This window comes from Crocodylus porosus, unplaced genomic scaffold (genome assembly GCF_001723895.1).
Source record: "Crocodylus porosus isolate Cpor-Errol unplaced genomic scaffold, CroPor_comp1, whole genome shotgun sequence".
Taxonomy (NCBI): domain Eukaryota; kingdom Metazoa; phylum Chordata; order Crocodylia; family Crocodylidae; genus Crocodylus; species Crocodylus porosus.
Window position 1 is genome coordinate 22104199 of NW_017728943.1, and position 17643 is coordinate 22121841.

Here is a 17643-nt window from a genome sequence, read left to right on the forward strand (position 1 = left end):
GCTGATTTAAATATGTCCAGTCCCTCCAGAAGTTCCCTGACTAGATCCTCACTGACCCTTGGCCTAGGTGTGCTTCCCCTGGGGCCTGAGGGGGGACCAGTGCGGGGGCTGATCCAGTCCCTGCTCCGGTCATCTGAGCACCGGTAGAAAAAGGTTAAAGAATTTACTTAATGATCTCACAGGACACATGAACACAAGTCAAGATTCACGTAGAAAAGCATGGTCTCTCCATAATTTAAGTCTTAAAATACCCTGGGTATAGACCAGTGATTCTCAACCTTTTTAGCTTCAAGGCACCCCTTGAAAAATACCAGCTTTGTTTTCACTTGTTTTTTTTTACTACAGAAAAATAATAAAGCAATTCTTCTGCTGCAAAACTCAGAAAGACCACAACAGGTTAGAACATTTTTGACATTACAGATTCTTATTTGAAATCTCTGGGTTTATCTTGTCAATTGAGTTTGCACACCTAATAGTGCTAACTTTGTGTGGCACCACTGAAAGGATCTCAAGGCATGTCAGGATGCCATGGTACCCTGACTGACAATCACTAGTATAGATAGATGAAATAATCATGCCAACTGAAAGGGAGGCAGATGGGGACCTATCATATTTCAAACTGATCTGTTTAACTCTTTCACATCTACATCTAAAAAACCCTCTTCTTACATCCAGAGTATGGAGCTTTCTCTTTCCAGGAGACAAATGAGATTTAGGGAAAAATACTTGTAGGTTTATTTTACCTCAGTTGGTATATATACTGCATTTACCTGAGTCCAAGGCTACTTCAAATTTAAGAAGACCCTGCAAAATTAGATTATATACATGGAAAATTGTAAGATAGTTATAGTTTTCATTGTATAGAATCTTTTTTTTTTTTTTGGGGGGGGCGCAGGGGTCATCGTAAATTCACACCCTACCAGCACTGTGGTAGAAACAGCAGCAGGGGGCAAGCAGTGGGATGGTAAGTGGCAAGGGAGCAGGCATCCCCATGCCACTTACTCATCCCCTTCCCAACCCTCCTTGTGCCTCCCACCCAGTGTCTGTCCCCTACCACATGCTATACTCCTTGGTCACTTTGTGCTGGGTCCCTCTTGTCACACTCTGCCTATGCAATGGGTCCTGCACTGTTTCCTTACTCTTCATTGGTTCCTCCACCACGCCCTGGCTCTGCAGGGGGCCAAGGAACTGTACATGAGCCAGTGTACACCCAGAGAGTAAGGGAATCAGCATAGAAGCAGGGAGGTTGGAGGAAATCCATCTGGAGCCAGACAGCAGAACCGATTCCCTTGCCACTCTCTGGTTTCTTGCTGAGTCCTATGGCTCCCTGATGAGTGGTGGGGGAATCAGCACAATGAATGCTGCCACTACTCTGCCCCTCTGCCCTAGCTGCCATGTATCTATACCTAGCTGAAGCATTTTCTTTGCATATAATGTGCACGCAAAATAGTCCCAGCTGGTTTGAGGGAAAAAGATGTGCATTATATGCAAAAAAAAAAAAAAAAAAGTTAAATCTAATGCTATGAAAATGTTCCTTCAAACCATGCGTCCTAAACTAGTAAATGAGCAATGATTCATTTACTGATTGACACGATTTATAAGATGATCATTGAACAATGATTTATAAAAATAAACTATATTTATATTTATATAAAAGTTATATTTAATACATTAGCCCGTTGAACTGAGAACTGTGCACTTTTCAAAATGAAATGAAAATCAAGGAAAAATGCCAAACATTTGAGGCAGAGTTTTACAAATAAAACACAAAAGGTCATATACTGTATTGGCTTAATTCAGTGGAGGATCCAACGACTGTACTAACAAATTCAAAAGACAGGCCCCAAGACCGTGCCTCCAAATCCAGCAGACATCAGGTATCTCATCAGGATCATCCACTGAGCCCATTTGGGTGATCCCATGCTCCCATTTTATAGCTTTTTTATCTGACTTCTGATTGTTTCCTGTCTCAAATTAATACTTATACTTCACTGACCATGGAAACCCATTCTCTCTAGTTTATAGAAAAAGACACCAGTCAGTTCAGTTATTTTGGAGGTGGGAATTTACACAACAAAAGAGTAGTCAAAACAGAGTGCAACCAGGAAACAACACTGCTGTCAAGCACCATATTATAGGAAGGAGGAAGGACAACATCCTTCAGCCTCTAGTGGTGAATGAGAAACCAGAGAACTGCAGGAAAAAAGCCCTGCTATAGCTGCAGGTCATAAATGAGACCGAATATTTTCAAGAACCATTTTTAACAAGCATACTCCCTTTGACCTCAAAGTTTCAGTTCATGTACCCCTTCGTATTTTTTCTGTTTTTAAGTGTTGGGGTGCAGATCAAGGCCCCTGCGGTAAGGGACGGAGTGCAGCATAGGCAGGAGCAGGTTGGGGTGAAAGGGGCCGCGGCCAGGGTCCCACTCATCCCAGCCCCTGCTCCTGCCCTGCTCCCTCCCTCACCACAGGGACCTTGATTTGTCCCTTCTCCCACGGTGAGGGAGGGAGTGGGGCTCAGGATTGAGCCCCCCACAGTGCAGGAGGGAATGGGGCAGGAGTGAATGATTCACCCCTGCCCCTGGCCTGCTCCCTCCTGCACTGTGGGGACTGTCCCATGAGCCGGCCCAGCTGGGCCCCCATTCACCGTGAATAGGGCCCTGGCCGGGCTGGGGGACAATTGGAGCCCAACCACTCCTTCAGGGGCACAGGCAGGCAGGCTCCCGCTGCTGTGCACACCACGGGAGAATCGGGGCGGGGGCATGTTCTCCTCTGTTCTGTGTCCCTAGAGGAGCTGTCGGGCTCCAACTGCCCCACAACCCAGCCACATGCAGTTGTCCTTCCCTTTTTCTTTCCCACTGCTTTTTCCTTTTCCTCCCTCCCCTCCCCCAGCTACATGCAGTTGTCTTTGCCCATGAAGGACAAAAGTATAATTTATCACCAAATAAAGTAGGCCTTGCCCTGCCAATTATCTTTTAGCTGACACCAGTGAAACCAGAAAAGTCACACAGATGGGAGGCCCTAAGTTTGAAGTTTATTTTTTAACATGGGGGGGCTCATCAGAAGATGCCTAGCTCCTGTTCTGTGAGCTCCCTGAAGAAGGAAGAATGTTACCTTGTTGCAACCAGCCAGTTTGGAAATAGCATTGCACACTTCTTTGGCAAAGCGATAGTCTTTGTGAACCTTCTCATCTAGCCCCACTGTCACCAAAACATCCAAGTTACTGCCCACGATCTCTGGCTTTCCCCTGTAGTGAGGTAAAACACACAGGAGTTGCCAAGAGTAACTCTAGAAAGCTTGTAGCAAACATACAACCAGCCAAGGTTTACTTTGTGCACTGAGGAAGAATGGAGACTTGGGCATGAGTTGTTTTCAGCTGACACTTCAGATTCAGCTGAGAAGGCAGTAAACCATACTTCTGCAAGTTGGATATTACACATGCTGTAATGGGGGTCTGAACATTGGAATGCGTTGAAGTAAACAGCTATTTGCATTGTAGTAAAAACACTGCCAAGTCTTCCATAGGCCACCTCCTTCCAGAACAGTCATTTAGGATAAGAAAGGGGGAATGAGGAGCAGTCATCATGGCTGCCATGGGGCCATAATCAATTATTTATAGAGACAGCTACACTTTGAGCTTACCTTGCCATCATGCCCAGCAGCATGATAGCAGCCTGGCGCTCCAGTGATGAACACTCCAATTTCTGTGTGAACTGCTCCCAAAGCAACTGGATCACAGATGGCTTTATTTCATCTTTCTGAACAAACTCGCAGATCTGGGGAGGAACAGGACACAATAACTAAGCATACAATACTAGAGCAAGTGGAATGGCTGCCACAATCCATCTGTGCCTAGGAGGGCATTTTATTGGAAAGACTGTAACATTTTGAGCAGGACAAAGGCTCAAGGCAGACTCAAACATACTAGATGTGCACCAATAGAGATTTTTTGGGCCAATACTGATGGCCAATTTTTAACAAACCATGCTGGCTCATACCAATCTGATTCTGATATGCAGCCCCGCAGCGTGAAGAACAGCTGTTAAGTCTGTTGTGGGAAAAAGGGGGGAGGGAAGGTGTGTGTGTGTGTGTGTGTGTGTGCGTGCGTGCGTGCGTGGTGGGGGGGCCCCATCAAGGCCCCTGCGGTGAGGGAGGAAGTAGGGCTGGTGCTGGGGCAGGTGCTGCCCAGCTGGGGTGTCGGGGGCACCTCCCGCCACTGTGTGCACCCTGGGAGGCATGGGGGCATCTGCCCCTGGATATGTGCATGGGGTGGGGTAAGGCGCTGTGCCTGGCTCATCCCAGCAGGGGCTGGGCCAGACTGAGCTCAGCAGTGGTGCTGGGAGGGGGGTTGGCAGGGACTACAGCAAATTTTGGAGTGGCTTCAGCCACCCAGGCCTCCCTCCCTGCCCCACTCACTCCTTCACTGCAGGCTCTGTCCCATGCCCCACCTGGGCAGCACCTACCCCTACCCCTGCTCCACTCACTCCCTCACTGCAGGGGCCTCAACCTGCCCCTCCCCCCCACACCCCTTCCCTCCCCCTTTCTTCATCAGCCGGACCCGGCTGCTCTCCATGCTGCCAGGCTGTGCTGTAACTACACGCATGCATGCGGTATTCATTGGCCATATCAAACAAAAAAAGCCGACTGTCAATACTCTCAATTTTCCTCATATCGGTGCCAATCCAATATGGGACCAATGTATTGGTGCACCTCTAAAACATACAGAATGGGATTAGGACTTACTATTTCCTCCAAGCACTGAATGGTCCCAAGTGAGGCATCCACCATAAGGAGGGAGAGAGATTGCACCTGGTTCTGGGCCCTAACTCTGTTTTGGAGATAGATAGACAGAAGACAGTTTGCATGATTATACTCTCCTAGATCCAGAATCCACAAACAGGGATAGAGAATTTTCTCGATACAGTAACAGGAATGCTTTAAGGGAGCCTGTCTAGATATATGTTCCACTAGGTAGTGGCATCCAAGCAATCCATATACTAAAGTTGAGATTTTTTTGTCCTAATAGTACCTGTAAACCATAATGTAGAACCTATAGAGCAGGGATGGGCAAAATACGGCTCATGGGCCAAATTTGGCCCACCAACAGACTCAATCTGGTCCACAGGTAGACAGCTGCCAACTCACTGGATCTGGCCTGTGTGCGACTGATGACTCCGATTGCCATGCGGTGCCAGGCAGGCGGACTACTTCCACCGAGCAGCATCAGCCCTCAACACAGCAGCATCAGCTGTGGACCCGGGCAGGGCTTCTGCTGCAGCAGGCAGGCAGGTGGTGGCATCAGCTGTGGATGCCACTGGCATGTCCAGTAGCCCTGATGCAGAACCCACTGGCAGCAACCACAGCTGATGTTGCCACTCTCCCAGCACAATGAAAGCTCCTGCCTGGAGCCCTGATCTGGAACATACTAGTAGTGTCAGCTGTGGATACAGGCAGGAACTTCTACTGTAGCAAATGGGCAGCACCATCAGCTGTGACACTGCCAGCAGGTTCTGCATTGGGGTTCTGGAACCTGCTCACTGTGCCCACAGCTGATGCTGCCACCCACCTGCCACAGGGGAAGTTTCCATTTGGGTCCAAAGCTGAGCTTCAGGGCTCCTGACAAACAACAGCTCTGGCCAGGTTCGGGAGCAAGATAGCTATGAGAGGAGCCAGACAGAGAGACAGACTGATATGGTTCTTGCCAGGTCCCCAAAACTCATTAAATAGCCCTCCAGTCAAAATAATTGCCTATCCCTGCTGTAGAGGGTAGGGTAGATCTGCACATCCTCACACTCTGCACCAAAGGGCCCTCTATTCTTTCATTTCTTCTCAGCTACAGAATCCCAAGATGCCAGAGGATCATAAGAGAGAATGGAAGGCATAATATGGAATGTGTATAGGGACAAGACAGCTGAAGAACACAAGACTGAAGGAATCTTCTGTGCCATCAAGTTCAAGCCTCTGCAACCACAGGCAACCATGCAACAAAGGATTTGTCCAGAACAGTCCACAGAAATATCCTTTCTAGCCCCTCTTTCCTACCACAGCCACAAAGCACCCTATGAGGGAAAATGTCTACAATGTGCCACGAGAAGAGGAGACAAGGGTCTCTCTCAAGCTGCCAGTTACTGTGATAAGCAACTTCTTTCTCCTTGAAGTGTTTAGCCATTGTACATAAAGAATCAAAACAGTTTCCAAATTCACCTGCAGGCAAGATCTTGCAGTCCTGGGCAAAGAATGACTATAGACCTGCTTTCCTAACTACAATATCTGACCTGAATGCTTCAGTAAACTCATAGCACTTGCCAGGTGCCAGCTGGGCAGATATCTAGAATGCTGAAATTCTTGGAAATCCACAGCTTACTTGGGTTCTGGTGGAGTGTGCTCCAAGTACTGCTGGAGGCTCCAGCCTTAGTTGCACTAAATTCTTTTATGAAATCGGAGGGATCTGCTTAGCATGGTACAGGCTACAGCAAAAGCTCTGTTATCCGGCATCCCCTGGGAATGGGGAATGGGGAATGGGGGTTAATCAAATGCGCGCTCTCTGGTGCACTCCCTGGCATCAGTGTGCCAGAGGACAGGGAGGGGGGACCCCGCACAGGCTGCTTTGCCCCAGGCCATGGGCCAAAGAAGTGAAGAAGAACTCGGCTTGTGGCAATTAAACTGGAAGCAGGACTTCCAGTTTCGCTTTTGCCACATCCCTCAGATGCTGGTTAGTAGAGCTTTCCGATTGATAAAGCACAGGATAACACAGCTTTTGCTGTATATCTTTTCATCCTTCCACTATGGCAAAAAAAGCAATGGGGACAATATGAAAGATCTGTAAAGAGCAACACCTCCACTCTGTTGGAGATTTCAGAAGAAACACTAACATCTAGATCTTCTGGCTCATCTCCAGCACAACTCGGGACAGGAACTTAGAATACACACAAACTTTTTTCTGGATAGGACATAGGTCTATGGAGAATCTGCCATTAGCATCTCGATCTGCATTTTGACTAAAGAGGACTACAAACTAAGATCTCACCTATCTGTGAAGACACCTGAAACATACAGGTTGACATAATATCATAAATTCATCAGCGCTGCAAAGAAGTTCAGGTCCCAAAGGGATCAGACTTCTCTCCACAGGGAAGACCAGGATTGGATCCTTGGAAAACTTCAGTGCCATGGCCTGAAAACCAACTGGGTTTCCATGACAGGGAAAAGGAGAGGATGGCTTACATGAACAATAGCCAGATGGGCTTGAACGTGGAGTGCCCTAGTATCAGTGAGCAGTCCCCACGTGATCCGGCACTGGCTAGTGTCAAGAGTTTCCAGTAAGCTGCTCCATCTCTTTAAGCAGACAGCACCAATGTCAGAAAAATGCGGGGCTGGAAGAACAATTTCCCATGGACTTGTGGCATGGCAGATGCCAGTGTCAAAGACCCCTTATGGCAGTCCTGGTGTTTATGCAGTGCCAGCAGAAAGGATTCTCTGGACCTGCATTTCAGTGCTAAATCACTGAATCCCAAATGGGAGATTTTTCCCTTGAGCCCACCTTGCAGCATCTTTCATCCAGGCTAGCTTTTCTGAGGCTGCCCTATAAATGTCATGTTTTTCATGTTTGTTAACAAAAAAACTAGGAAAGCAACATGGCCAAAGCCAAAAACAGAACTTTCTTTCCTCACTTCTCTTCTTTATGGCCAAGACCAAGAAAAATTAATTAGAATGTACAAAACCTTGTAAAAAACAGAAGCAGGTAAAACGTAGGCTCAGAAGCTGAAACTGTGATCAGAATGGACAACAGAAATGCTTCACCTCAGGCCAAGAAGCTGAAGGGTAGGGACAGGAACAAGCAACATTTTTATGTGCATAGTACAGAGTACAAGGAGGAACAAGACACAGGTGCACTGTATGGGTACGGCTCCAAGCTTCAGCACAAGAGTTGTATACACATCCACAACAAAATGTACATATGGACAAGCACTGGGAGCAGGGAGTGTCCATGTGACAGGTCACAAGGAAACGCTTAGATATTTGGCAGCAAAGCACATCTTGGAACCGTACAAAAATTGGAAGCAGCCATGAGAAAAAGCATCCTTGCTGACTGACTCGCATCCCTCTGTGCAGCACAGCATTTACTAGTACAGGGGTAGCTAATCTACAGCACATGTGCCAGAAGGGACATGGGTAGTCTGTATGGGGGATGTAGCAGACTGGGGAAGAGACAAGCAATATGGTGGTATATAGGGCAGAGAACAGAAAGCAGAGCTTATCAAGCAGGGAGCATAGATCAAGGAGCAGAAGGCAGAGCAGGAGATTGGGCAAGGGAAGGGGATTGAAGTGGCACCAAGGGAGGGTGCAGAGCTAATCTGTAGCACACCTACCAAAAAGTCTGGCCCCCACTGTTCTAGCATTTCAGTTCAGTGTGAAATACAGCTTAGTGCTAGCTGCTGGCATGCTCCAATCCCAAAAGCATGTCCCAAGAGGCATGCTAGGATTTAGACATTCCTTACCTCTCAGAATCCCCGCTGGGGCTCAGGTAGAGCCTCCTATAGGCACTCAGCACAGCTTCTCTAATGCCTGGCTCCTTTGACCATATGAGAGGGAGCATCCTGCGAACTCCAAGCACTGCCTGAGGGACTCCAAACTGTGAAACTGTCACAAAGAACTCGATAGCCTCTTGCACAACTGTAGGAAGTAGAAAGATGTTAGTGCAGCTTTGCACAGCTCCTCCCTTTCCAGTATGGCAACCATCCCTGCCACTGACAAGTAAAACTAGTTATACACCTACTGCTGCATACACACCATAGCAAACCTAAAATCATTACTGAAAGTTAGCAAATGACAAAAAACAAGGGCATGAATGATAAATAATGAAGGACAGGGTCAGTAGTATGGACATATCTGGACTGCTTGGAAGATGGGTGAAGTTAAACTGCATTTTTAAAAAACAGCCAAAAACAGGCCATACAGACCGGTCATATCTATGGAATGGTACGGAGCAGCAATTCTGAAAAAGAATCAGTATCATGGCAAACAATTAGGGGTGCACAGATAGAGATTTTGGGAGCCGATATTGATAGCCGATTTTTAAGGAGGTGTATCAGCTAATATCAATCCGATAAAGCTGAGTGGAGCTGGTAAGTCTGTTGTAGTGGAAGAGGAGTGGGGAGGAAGGGCGTGGGGGTGGCAGATTAACGCCCCCTGTAGTGAGGTTAAAGAAGTGGGGCTGGGGCTGGGGTAGGCGGTGCCCAGCTGGGGCACAGCGGGGTGCAGGATGGAGCCGTGGCTCATCCAGGGGGCGTGGGGAGGGGGAGCAGCTTCTGCTGCTGCATGCACCCCAGGAGGGCATGAGGGTGGGTGGGGAGGATGTGTGCCCCCAGATCTACGCAGGGCAGGGTGGGCTGCAGCTGCACGCTGGGGCCGGGAGCTGTGCTGGGCTCTTGCTAGAGGAAGGGGCGGGGGGAAGGAAGAAAGGAAGGGGGAGGAATGGGCTGCACCTAGGGCGAGTGGTGGCAGCGCTGGGAGCAGAGGTTATGGGAAGGCTACAGCAAAATTTGGGGTGGCTTCAGCCTGATCCCACATAGTCCCCTGCCCACTGCTGCCGACACCTGCCCCAAGTGCTGTGTGGCCCAGACCCTCCCCTCTGCAACCAGGAAGAGCACAGCAGGACTCCAGGCCTCAGCTGCACCCCACCCCACCCACAGCCCCATGCCCTCCCCCAGCGCGCACAGCAGCAGGAGCTGCTCCCTATTCCCCAGCCCACTGGATGAGTCACGGCTCTGTCCTGCGCCTCAGCCTGCCTACCCCCGCCCCATTTTCTCCCTCACTGAAGGGGGTGTTGATCTGCCCCCCATGCCCCTCCCCCCACCCCTTTGACTTTCCAGGTGCACACAGCTCTCCAAGCTGCTGGGCTGTGCTCCTTGCTGCCTGAATGCTGCGCTGTGACTGCGCACACACATGGGGATTTATTGGCCAAATTACTGGCCACATCAGGATGATTTCCAATATAGTCATTTTCTTTATTATCAGTGACAATCTGATATTGGATCTATACAAATGATCAGCTTCCAGAGTGACAGACTGTGACCAAAAAGTTAAGACATTTAGATACAAACTGATAAACATCAAAGAGGACTAGGCACATTTTACCATATTTTCTCATGTAGCACATGCCCCCAGATAAAACTCGCACCTTGTTTTGGGAAGGCAAAATGAAGAAAACACATTTTTACAGTCATGGTTGAATGCTGACTTAAGCAGTTGTTCCTCTGACCCTAAAGGGTGATTTCAGGGTCCTCCATCCCCACGACTGACAGAGTGAAACACAGGAACCATTTTGCAACATTTCCTTGATTCCATTCCAGTGTCAAAAATTACCATCTCACTTAAGACACGCACCCTAATTTTGAAGGACTACTTTTAGGGAGAAAAGTATGTGGAGCATGCAAGTAAGTATAACATCTGAATCTGACAACAGTTAGTAACCAAAATATTTTGTCCAGTTCTGGTACTACAACTTCAAAAAGGTATCAATAAAACAAACACAGTGCAGAGATGTGTGCACTATAAACCACAGAATGCTGGGGTAGATGGACCTGTGGTCTGACTCAGTGTGGCACTTCTTAAGTAAATACTGGGAGTCAACAAGGGGCAAAGGAATCTCTTTATAACAAACTCTGAGTTGCGGGTCCCTCCTGGAATCTCTTTCAAAGGTCGACTACTCAAAGGCTCCTACCAACCTTTTCAGCAACGAGCTTGTGCTCGCTGAATGCCTATATGCAGCTGGATTTGCACACCAGGTCTGAAGCTAGGCTTAAGATTTTTCTAGCAAGTAAACAAACCTAAGGCATGGTGTGGCTCTTCTGTGCTTCCTTTCTGATGCAAGAAGGGAAAAAAGACTCATAAACTACACATGGTACTGGAATGGAAACTGTGGCTGCATGGATGCCTGATGTGCCTATTACACAAGGCTTAAATATCTGAAGTGTGAATGATGACAATATATTGGCACAGAGCACTGAGGCCTGATCTGAGGAAAAAACCCAAAGCTCCCCTATGCAAAAGAAGGCATATGGTCTTGCAATTTTTTTTCTCTTTGTCAATGGGCAACAAGAGCAAGAAAAATACATTAACGGATGAAGTTGGCTACAAGGACTAAATTGCAGCCTAAGGACAGCCGAAAGCCTGGTCTCGAGACTAAGGTGATTAAGAAAAACTGAGAAGTAGGAAGTGCACGTTGACCTTTCAGCCCTTTGTGCAGAGCTTAAGTGGCAGGACATATACATACTGTATGGATTTGGCTTAGGCAGAGCCCAGGATCAAACATACAGCCTGAATGCCCATTCAGAGAGAAATATGCATGTGGGCAAACATAAAACAAAAATGTCTAATTCTTCAACTGCCTCAGCTATTCCACATATTAGATAAACTGGAGATTCCAACTTGTATCACGGTTCTGTGCAGCAACTGAGATTATGTGGAGCACATGTTAACCATACCCACCAGTCACACTCATCTTCCATCCGCACACCTTGCAATATAGTCAAAGAGGCAGCTTTTTTCTAACTTGGCTCACTTTGGGGAATGGCAAGCCAGCAGGAAGGGGGAAATACAGTAAGTCAGAGGTGGCTTTCACTCCTTCAGCACCAACAAAACCGAATAAAGAACTTGCCCCCCAAAACTGACTGTAGTCGCCTGATGCTTTGAAATATTTTCAGCACTTAGGCTGAAGAGGCTGGATGCCTTAACATTTGCTTAAAGTGCACCAGTGCCTCTACATACCCAAGGAAGCTCATCTCCCCCCCTCTCACTTTCTCCAAGATAACTCCTCTAAGCCCCTACTGCCAGATTAATGTAATACACAGACCCCCTGTCCAGATAACTCCAGTGCCAGCCCCCATATCTGTTTATCACACCACCATCACAAAATTAGAGCTCTAACACATCTCCTTGCTGATCAAGTTTCAGACCCTGGAAGTCTTAATGTGAAGGAACCATGTTTATCACCTACCAGAGACAGAGTTTTTGTACATCATCCTGCTGACCATGTTCAAGGCTTCTATGATTTTAACAGAGAAGTTGTAGGCATCTTGCAGATACTGCACCAACATCTCCTGCTTGACCATTTCTGATGCTACCTGCTCCTCTAGTGCAAGATCTTCACTTTCAGTATTACCACTGTCATTCAAAGGCTCTGGGACACAGTTTCTCAGGTGGGAACCTACAGATGAGTCCATGAGAAGAGCTGGCAACTTAAGTGAAATGTTAACAGTTGGACAGCATTTTGTCACATCTCCCTTCAACCCACTGACCTTAGTCAAGATCTAGCAGTCCCCATTCCAAGAATATAAAACACCATTGACCATAAATCACCATTAAGCAACCAAAATGGATTGTCAATATAGCTCCATGAATCAATATAAACTGGCAGGTATCAAGAACAAGACTGTGATGTGTTGTTAAGGGTTATAAATCTCAGGATATGGACATGTAAATAATTACTGTAAAGTGAAAAGGAACACAGCTTAATTGTGTATCAGCTGCTCTGCAGTCATATCCTCATACATACTCTTACCACATGAAAAGTGGGCTACCTACCATAGTTTACTCCTCTTTCATTAAGGAATTAATGATCTAGTTACCTTGATGTAAGAGGATGCAGATAAGCAGTAACAGAGTAAAGCAGCATCCCCCTTTTATCCTACATAACCTGTGCCCCAAAAACATCATGACTTTCACTTGGAGGGACGTGAATCTGACTCCTGGAGGAATTCAAGGCAGAGAACCAATTCCCATTGGCTAGGTTCTCTCTGGGTGTGCAGTGATCGGTAAAAGGAACATTCAGGAGTTTAGATTAACCCCTACTGATGGCCCCCCAAGGGAAGCTGAGACTGATGGCACACAAGTCCTGGAAAGCTGCTGTTCTGACATAATGATAGAGTAACTGAGTGGAACTGAAAGGACTGAAGTTCAAGTATGAGGAAAGCAGGACTTTTTTTAGTTCAGGGGTGCTCAACCCTCAGTCTGTGGGCCAAATTCAGCCCCAGGAGCCATGTCATCTAGCTTGCGGGAGTTCCCCATGGGTCTGAAAATTTGATGGCATGGGATTGGTGGCAATGTTATCTGCTACATCCCTGCTACCAAATTTCTGAACCTCTGGGGAGTCTGCAGACTGGATAGCATGATCCTGAATGTTAGATTGGGCACGCAGGATAGCGAACAGCCTGATCCTAGTTCATAGGGATGGGCAGAGGCAGTGTGAGGCCTGATTCAGGCCCATGGGACCCACTGTTGCCATGCGGGGCCCTATTCAGGTGTGGGGCTAGGTGGAGGTAGCGCAGGGCCCAACCCTGGTGCACAGGGCCCAATCCAGCCCACAAACTAGCCCCACATCACTTTTGGTACCACAGGTCCGAAAAGATTGAGCACCGTTGGTTTAGTTCAAAGTTGGTTTGATTTGGGAGGTCTATCAAAGCCACAATGAGGAAAATACTGCAAGATCATAGCTCTAGGCAGTGGCACAGAAAAAGCCCGGATGGGGGCAAAAGAAGCTGGTGGATATACTTGCTTCAGGGGCCATTGAGGCTTTAATACTCTAAAAGGGTGGTACTGACATATGATGAGACCAGAAGACCAATTCATCATGACAACAGACGCAAGTCAGTCTTGAAGAAGTGACCAAGCAGACTAAAATGTCTGGTCCAGACAATTAAGAGAGAAGTTTTGACAGGAATGCAGATCATTTATTCTCTATAGCACTTTGATTGAAGACTGACTGACCCAGGGCAGCTACCTGTGTAGAGTGCCTTCAGGATGTCCAAGATTATGGCTTCCTTGTCATCCTTCAACTCGGAAGTGCTGATGAAGGGCTCTATTCCCTGGAAACAGCTCATAGCCTCCTGTGTAAGGCACACAGCAGCCCTGGCAGAGATGGTGCAAAACAAAACATCATCTACCAAATTAAAAGAATCAGAGTAAAAAAAACCCCTAAAATGAAAAAACACTCCCACATCAGATTCTTCCAGTTTTGCCCCTGGATCCACACCTAGCTTACAAGTGGAAGCTTCTAAAGTATCACCTCTTCCCAAAATTGCAATGTCCCCACTTACTTATAATTTAGCTTCCTCAGTAACTGGGTAATGCGCTCTGCTGTATCCTGTGCAGTGTCTTCAACCTCTACTTCCACCTCTCTCTCCTCTTCTCCCTGTAGTGGATGAAGGAGCTGTTGCACCGTGGCCTTGAGCTCTGGCTGCATTGCTTCCCACTCCTCCTCTGGTGTAATTGCTAATGCTATAAGAAAAAAGACATGCAAACCTAGTTATACAGACTCAGACTAGAATCTGAGAGAAGGAAGCACAGCTGGGAAGAAGACCTGTACTTCCCCCTTATATCTACGTAGCAAATATCATCCCTGTTGGCTGATCTAGCCATGCCTTCCTTCCCTCACTAAGTATAAGACTGCTGTGACTTCAGTACAAGGTAGAATAAGTTGAAAGGAATGCCAGCTATGAGGACACAGGATATCCACTGAAAAGAGCAGAAAAGAAGAAGTTACCAGATGCAGCCCTGTGTTTGTCCCTCATTTCATGCAGCTTCTGCATTTCCTTCTTGAGTGGCTCAGCCAAGTCAGAACAGCTTATCTGGGGATATCAAGAAAAGCAACATAAGGGATATTGCACTCTTTATACTCCATATTCTTAAACCCTGAAATCCTCCTTGTTCACCCAGAGCTTGCATTCAGCTCCCGACGAAATACCTTAAAGACATAGTGGGACAAAGTCCCAAAGCCCAAACCCCACATTTCAGAGAGACAGCCCCCTACAGCAGACTCAAATCAGCTTGGTGCAGGTGGTAAGCAGAGCCAAGAGCCATATACTCTGATCACATCAGAGAATATAAGACACATATTACAGCACCTGAATCTTGGGGAAAACTGGGTCTCTAAATCTGAGCCTGATTCACAGCCAAAAAGCACATGAACGTTTGACAGCACAGAGATCCTGGTGCTTGTGCCTCAAAGGAGGAGCATGAATGCCCAACAAGCTATACTTAGGGATCTATGCAATGCAAGGTAGTTGATACTGCAGGGAGATTGCAGTCAGCCACCATTTCTGCGGGCCCACCCCATGACACTGATTGGCCAAGAGCCCCCTCCCTCCAACTCACTGTTTGTGAGGGCTGTCTGTCATGTAGCCCTTCCTCTTGCCAGCAATTGTGGGCGGGGGAAGCCACATAACAGACAGTCCTCTCAGCAGTGGGGGCACGGGTAAGAGGTGGTGGCAGCTATTTTGGGCTCTCTTTCATGCCCTCAGGCCCCCCTCCCCCCAGCTGGGCTGCAGTGCTATGAGAACTGCTGGCTCCCTCTGGGGAGCTAGCATTTTATTTTCAGTAAGGTGGGTTTTTTTTGTTTTGGGTTTTTTTTTGCAGTCGGCCTGCCAAAATTACAGAGCCCGTTTTTTGCAAAGCCCGCCATTTTCTCACGGAGACCACCCAATTTCAGTTTCCACGAAAAATGTGCAATCACAATTTCAGTAGGTCCCTAACTATAAGGGTTTACCTTGCAGGAGAAAGGGTTGTTAGAAAGAAATGCAGCCAGCAGCTGGACAGCATTCTTCACCACCATCACTGACTTGTCTTGGAGACGGCCAACTGCCAGACACACTACTGTATGGAATCGAGTCAATGGCAGGGCCTACACCAAGAAAAGGGAAGAGAAGTTATCCAGAAGCCCTACATGCATATAAAAGTTACTTACTGTAGTAACTGGAGTTCCTTGAAAGGTATGTTCATAAGGGTGAGCATGCATTTGAGCTCAGAGACATTTTGCTCCACTAGTATCTTCATGACATGCATGAACCTTGCTTGCATTCATGATTTGTTCCAACAAGGGGGTGCATAGTTCCCACTGTTTAGTTTCCTCTCTGCTGCAGCATCCCAGAATGTTAGGGAATCAGAGGAAGAGAAGCTAGAAGGTGCAGTGCAAGATGTATTTGTGGATAACAAACCGAAGAACCCCAGTTGCTGTAGCTTCATCTAATCTAAAAGTGTCAGTGGTGGTGCAATGTTTGAAGGTATGCTTCATGCTCCAAGCAGCTCTTACAGATGGGAAGTAGGCACTAAGTTGAAGGGGAGAGAGTAGCTACCTGACATGCTGTCCAGAAAACATTGGTTCACATTTGTCCAAATCCATGTTGCTCCTATGTCTGAAATGGGCCAAATGGCTGCCAAAGGGAGAACTGAAATTCTAGGTGATGGACTGTATCTCTCAACAGTACTATCAAATGGTCTGGTTGTGATCCAAGGAACAGTGACAGGTTGTTGAGAAAGGCTGCTTCCCCAATGAAATACTCCCTCTCTTGGTGGTACAGGAGGTCTACATAAATACCACAAACATGCAGCTGGTTAGGTAAGTCATCTCTGGTCTTACTCCAGCCAACATTTATGCTTGTTTTGAGGTTAGCATGTGCTCTCTGAAGCACAGTCACACTGAAATCTGTCAAAATATACAGTGCCTCATAGGTGTCTATAATGAAAGGGAGGATCCTTCAGTGTTCCAGACCTTGCCGAGAAAAATCACAACCCTACTCATTACCACTGCCATCCCCCTTAAGAAAGATACTGTACCTCCACAGGTAGTCTTGAATGCAGCAGATATCTTAGTAACCATATATCCCCCTGCTACCAAGAGCACAAAGGCTTTCTGAGCCCAACAGTAACAAAACTATGAAGGCAGCTAATCTTTCATACATCTTGAAATTGTACAGAATGAAATTATTTTTTTAATTGGGTAAGTGAACTGGAAAGTCAGAATATATACTATGCAATAACACCAATCCTTCGGGTCTCTGGCCTTTGGTGTGCTTCTGTGCTGCTTCATCTCACTGAGTGCTGTCACAACCAGGAAGGATTAGAGCTGCGTGGGTATAAAAATTCCAGTCTTAAAATGCAGTTGGTAAGATACACTGACCATCCTTGTGATGGAAACCAGAGTAATCAGCACTTAGCTGATTATTCTGGCTGAGTCCACGAAGGCCTCATTAACAGGAAGGGGCCCTCTTCCAGATTTCCAGAAGTTCATAGGTAGTCTCCTATACTTGCTCCATAGGATACTGGAAAGTCAGTGCCACCCTCTTCATAACAGAGCTGACAACACTGGTGCTGGAGTGTGGAGCCAGTGAAACTGTTTCTGGATGACTCAGTGCAAGGAGAGTAAAGGCAGAGGAAGGGTATTCTCCCTGAAAAAGGGAGTCTAAAGTTCAGTTGCGTCTTATACACTAAAGCTATGTAATGAACAATAACTGAAATAATTAAAATTCAGTCAGATTTGAGAGGAATTTTTCCCCCAGTTTTATCCTTTTGGAAGGTATGTGTGGAAGGGTGCATCTTACAAACTAGAAAATATAGCGGTTCTGTACCCAAATGCAGAATTTATTTTGGTACCCTGCGTGTCATGTAAAAACATTTCCCAGAATTGGATGTTTTCGGTCTGAAGTTATAGCTAATGTTAAGATACAAACACAAAACTGATAAAATTGACTGTATGAACCATGGATTTGGGTATAAATATATTCATAGATTCATAGATGCTAGGGTCGGAAGGGACCTCAATAGATCATCGAGTCCGACCCCCTGCATAAGCAGGAAAGAGTGCTGGGCC

The 17643-nt window shown here is 46.9% G+C and overlaps 1 protein-coding gene across 3 annotated transcripts in view; it reads right to left on the reverse strand.

Moving 5' to 3' along the window:
- NCAPD2 (non-SMC condensin I complex subunit D2) overlaps window positions 1-17643 on the reverse strand; it is a 48704-nt gene that overhangs the window by 20529 nt on the left and 10532 nt on the right. For all 3 annotated transcript variants that reach the window (XM_019548954.1, XM_019548953.1, XM_019548955.1), the window contains exons 9-17: window positions 15544-15678; window positions 14542-14626; window positions 14096-14276; window positions 13780-13907; window positions 11998-12207; window positions 8498-8672; window positions 4743-4827; window positions 3642-3775; window positions 3114-3246 (exon numbers count right to left, since the gene is read on the reverse strand). In XM_019548954.1, coding sequence (XP_019404499.1) covers window positions 3114-3246; window positions 3642-3775; window positions 4743-4827; window positions 8498-8672; window positions 11998-12207; window positions 13780-13907; window positions 14096-14276; window positions 14542-14626; window positions 15544-15678 — 1266 coding nt within the window. The remainder of the gene's footprint in view (window positions 1-3113; window positions 3247-3641; window positions 3776-4742; window positions 4828-8497; window positions 8673-11997; window positions 12208-13779; window positions 13908-14095; window positions 14277-14541; window positions 14627-15543; window positions 15679-17643) is intronic.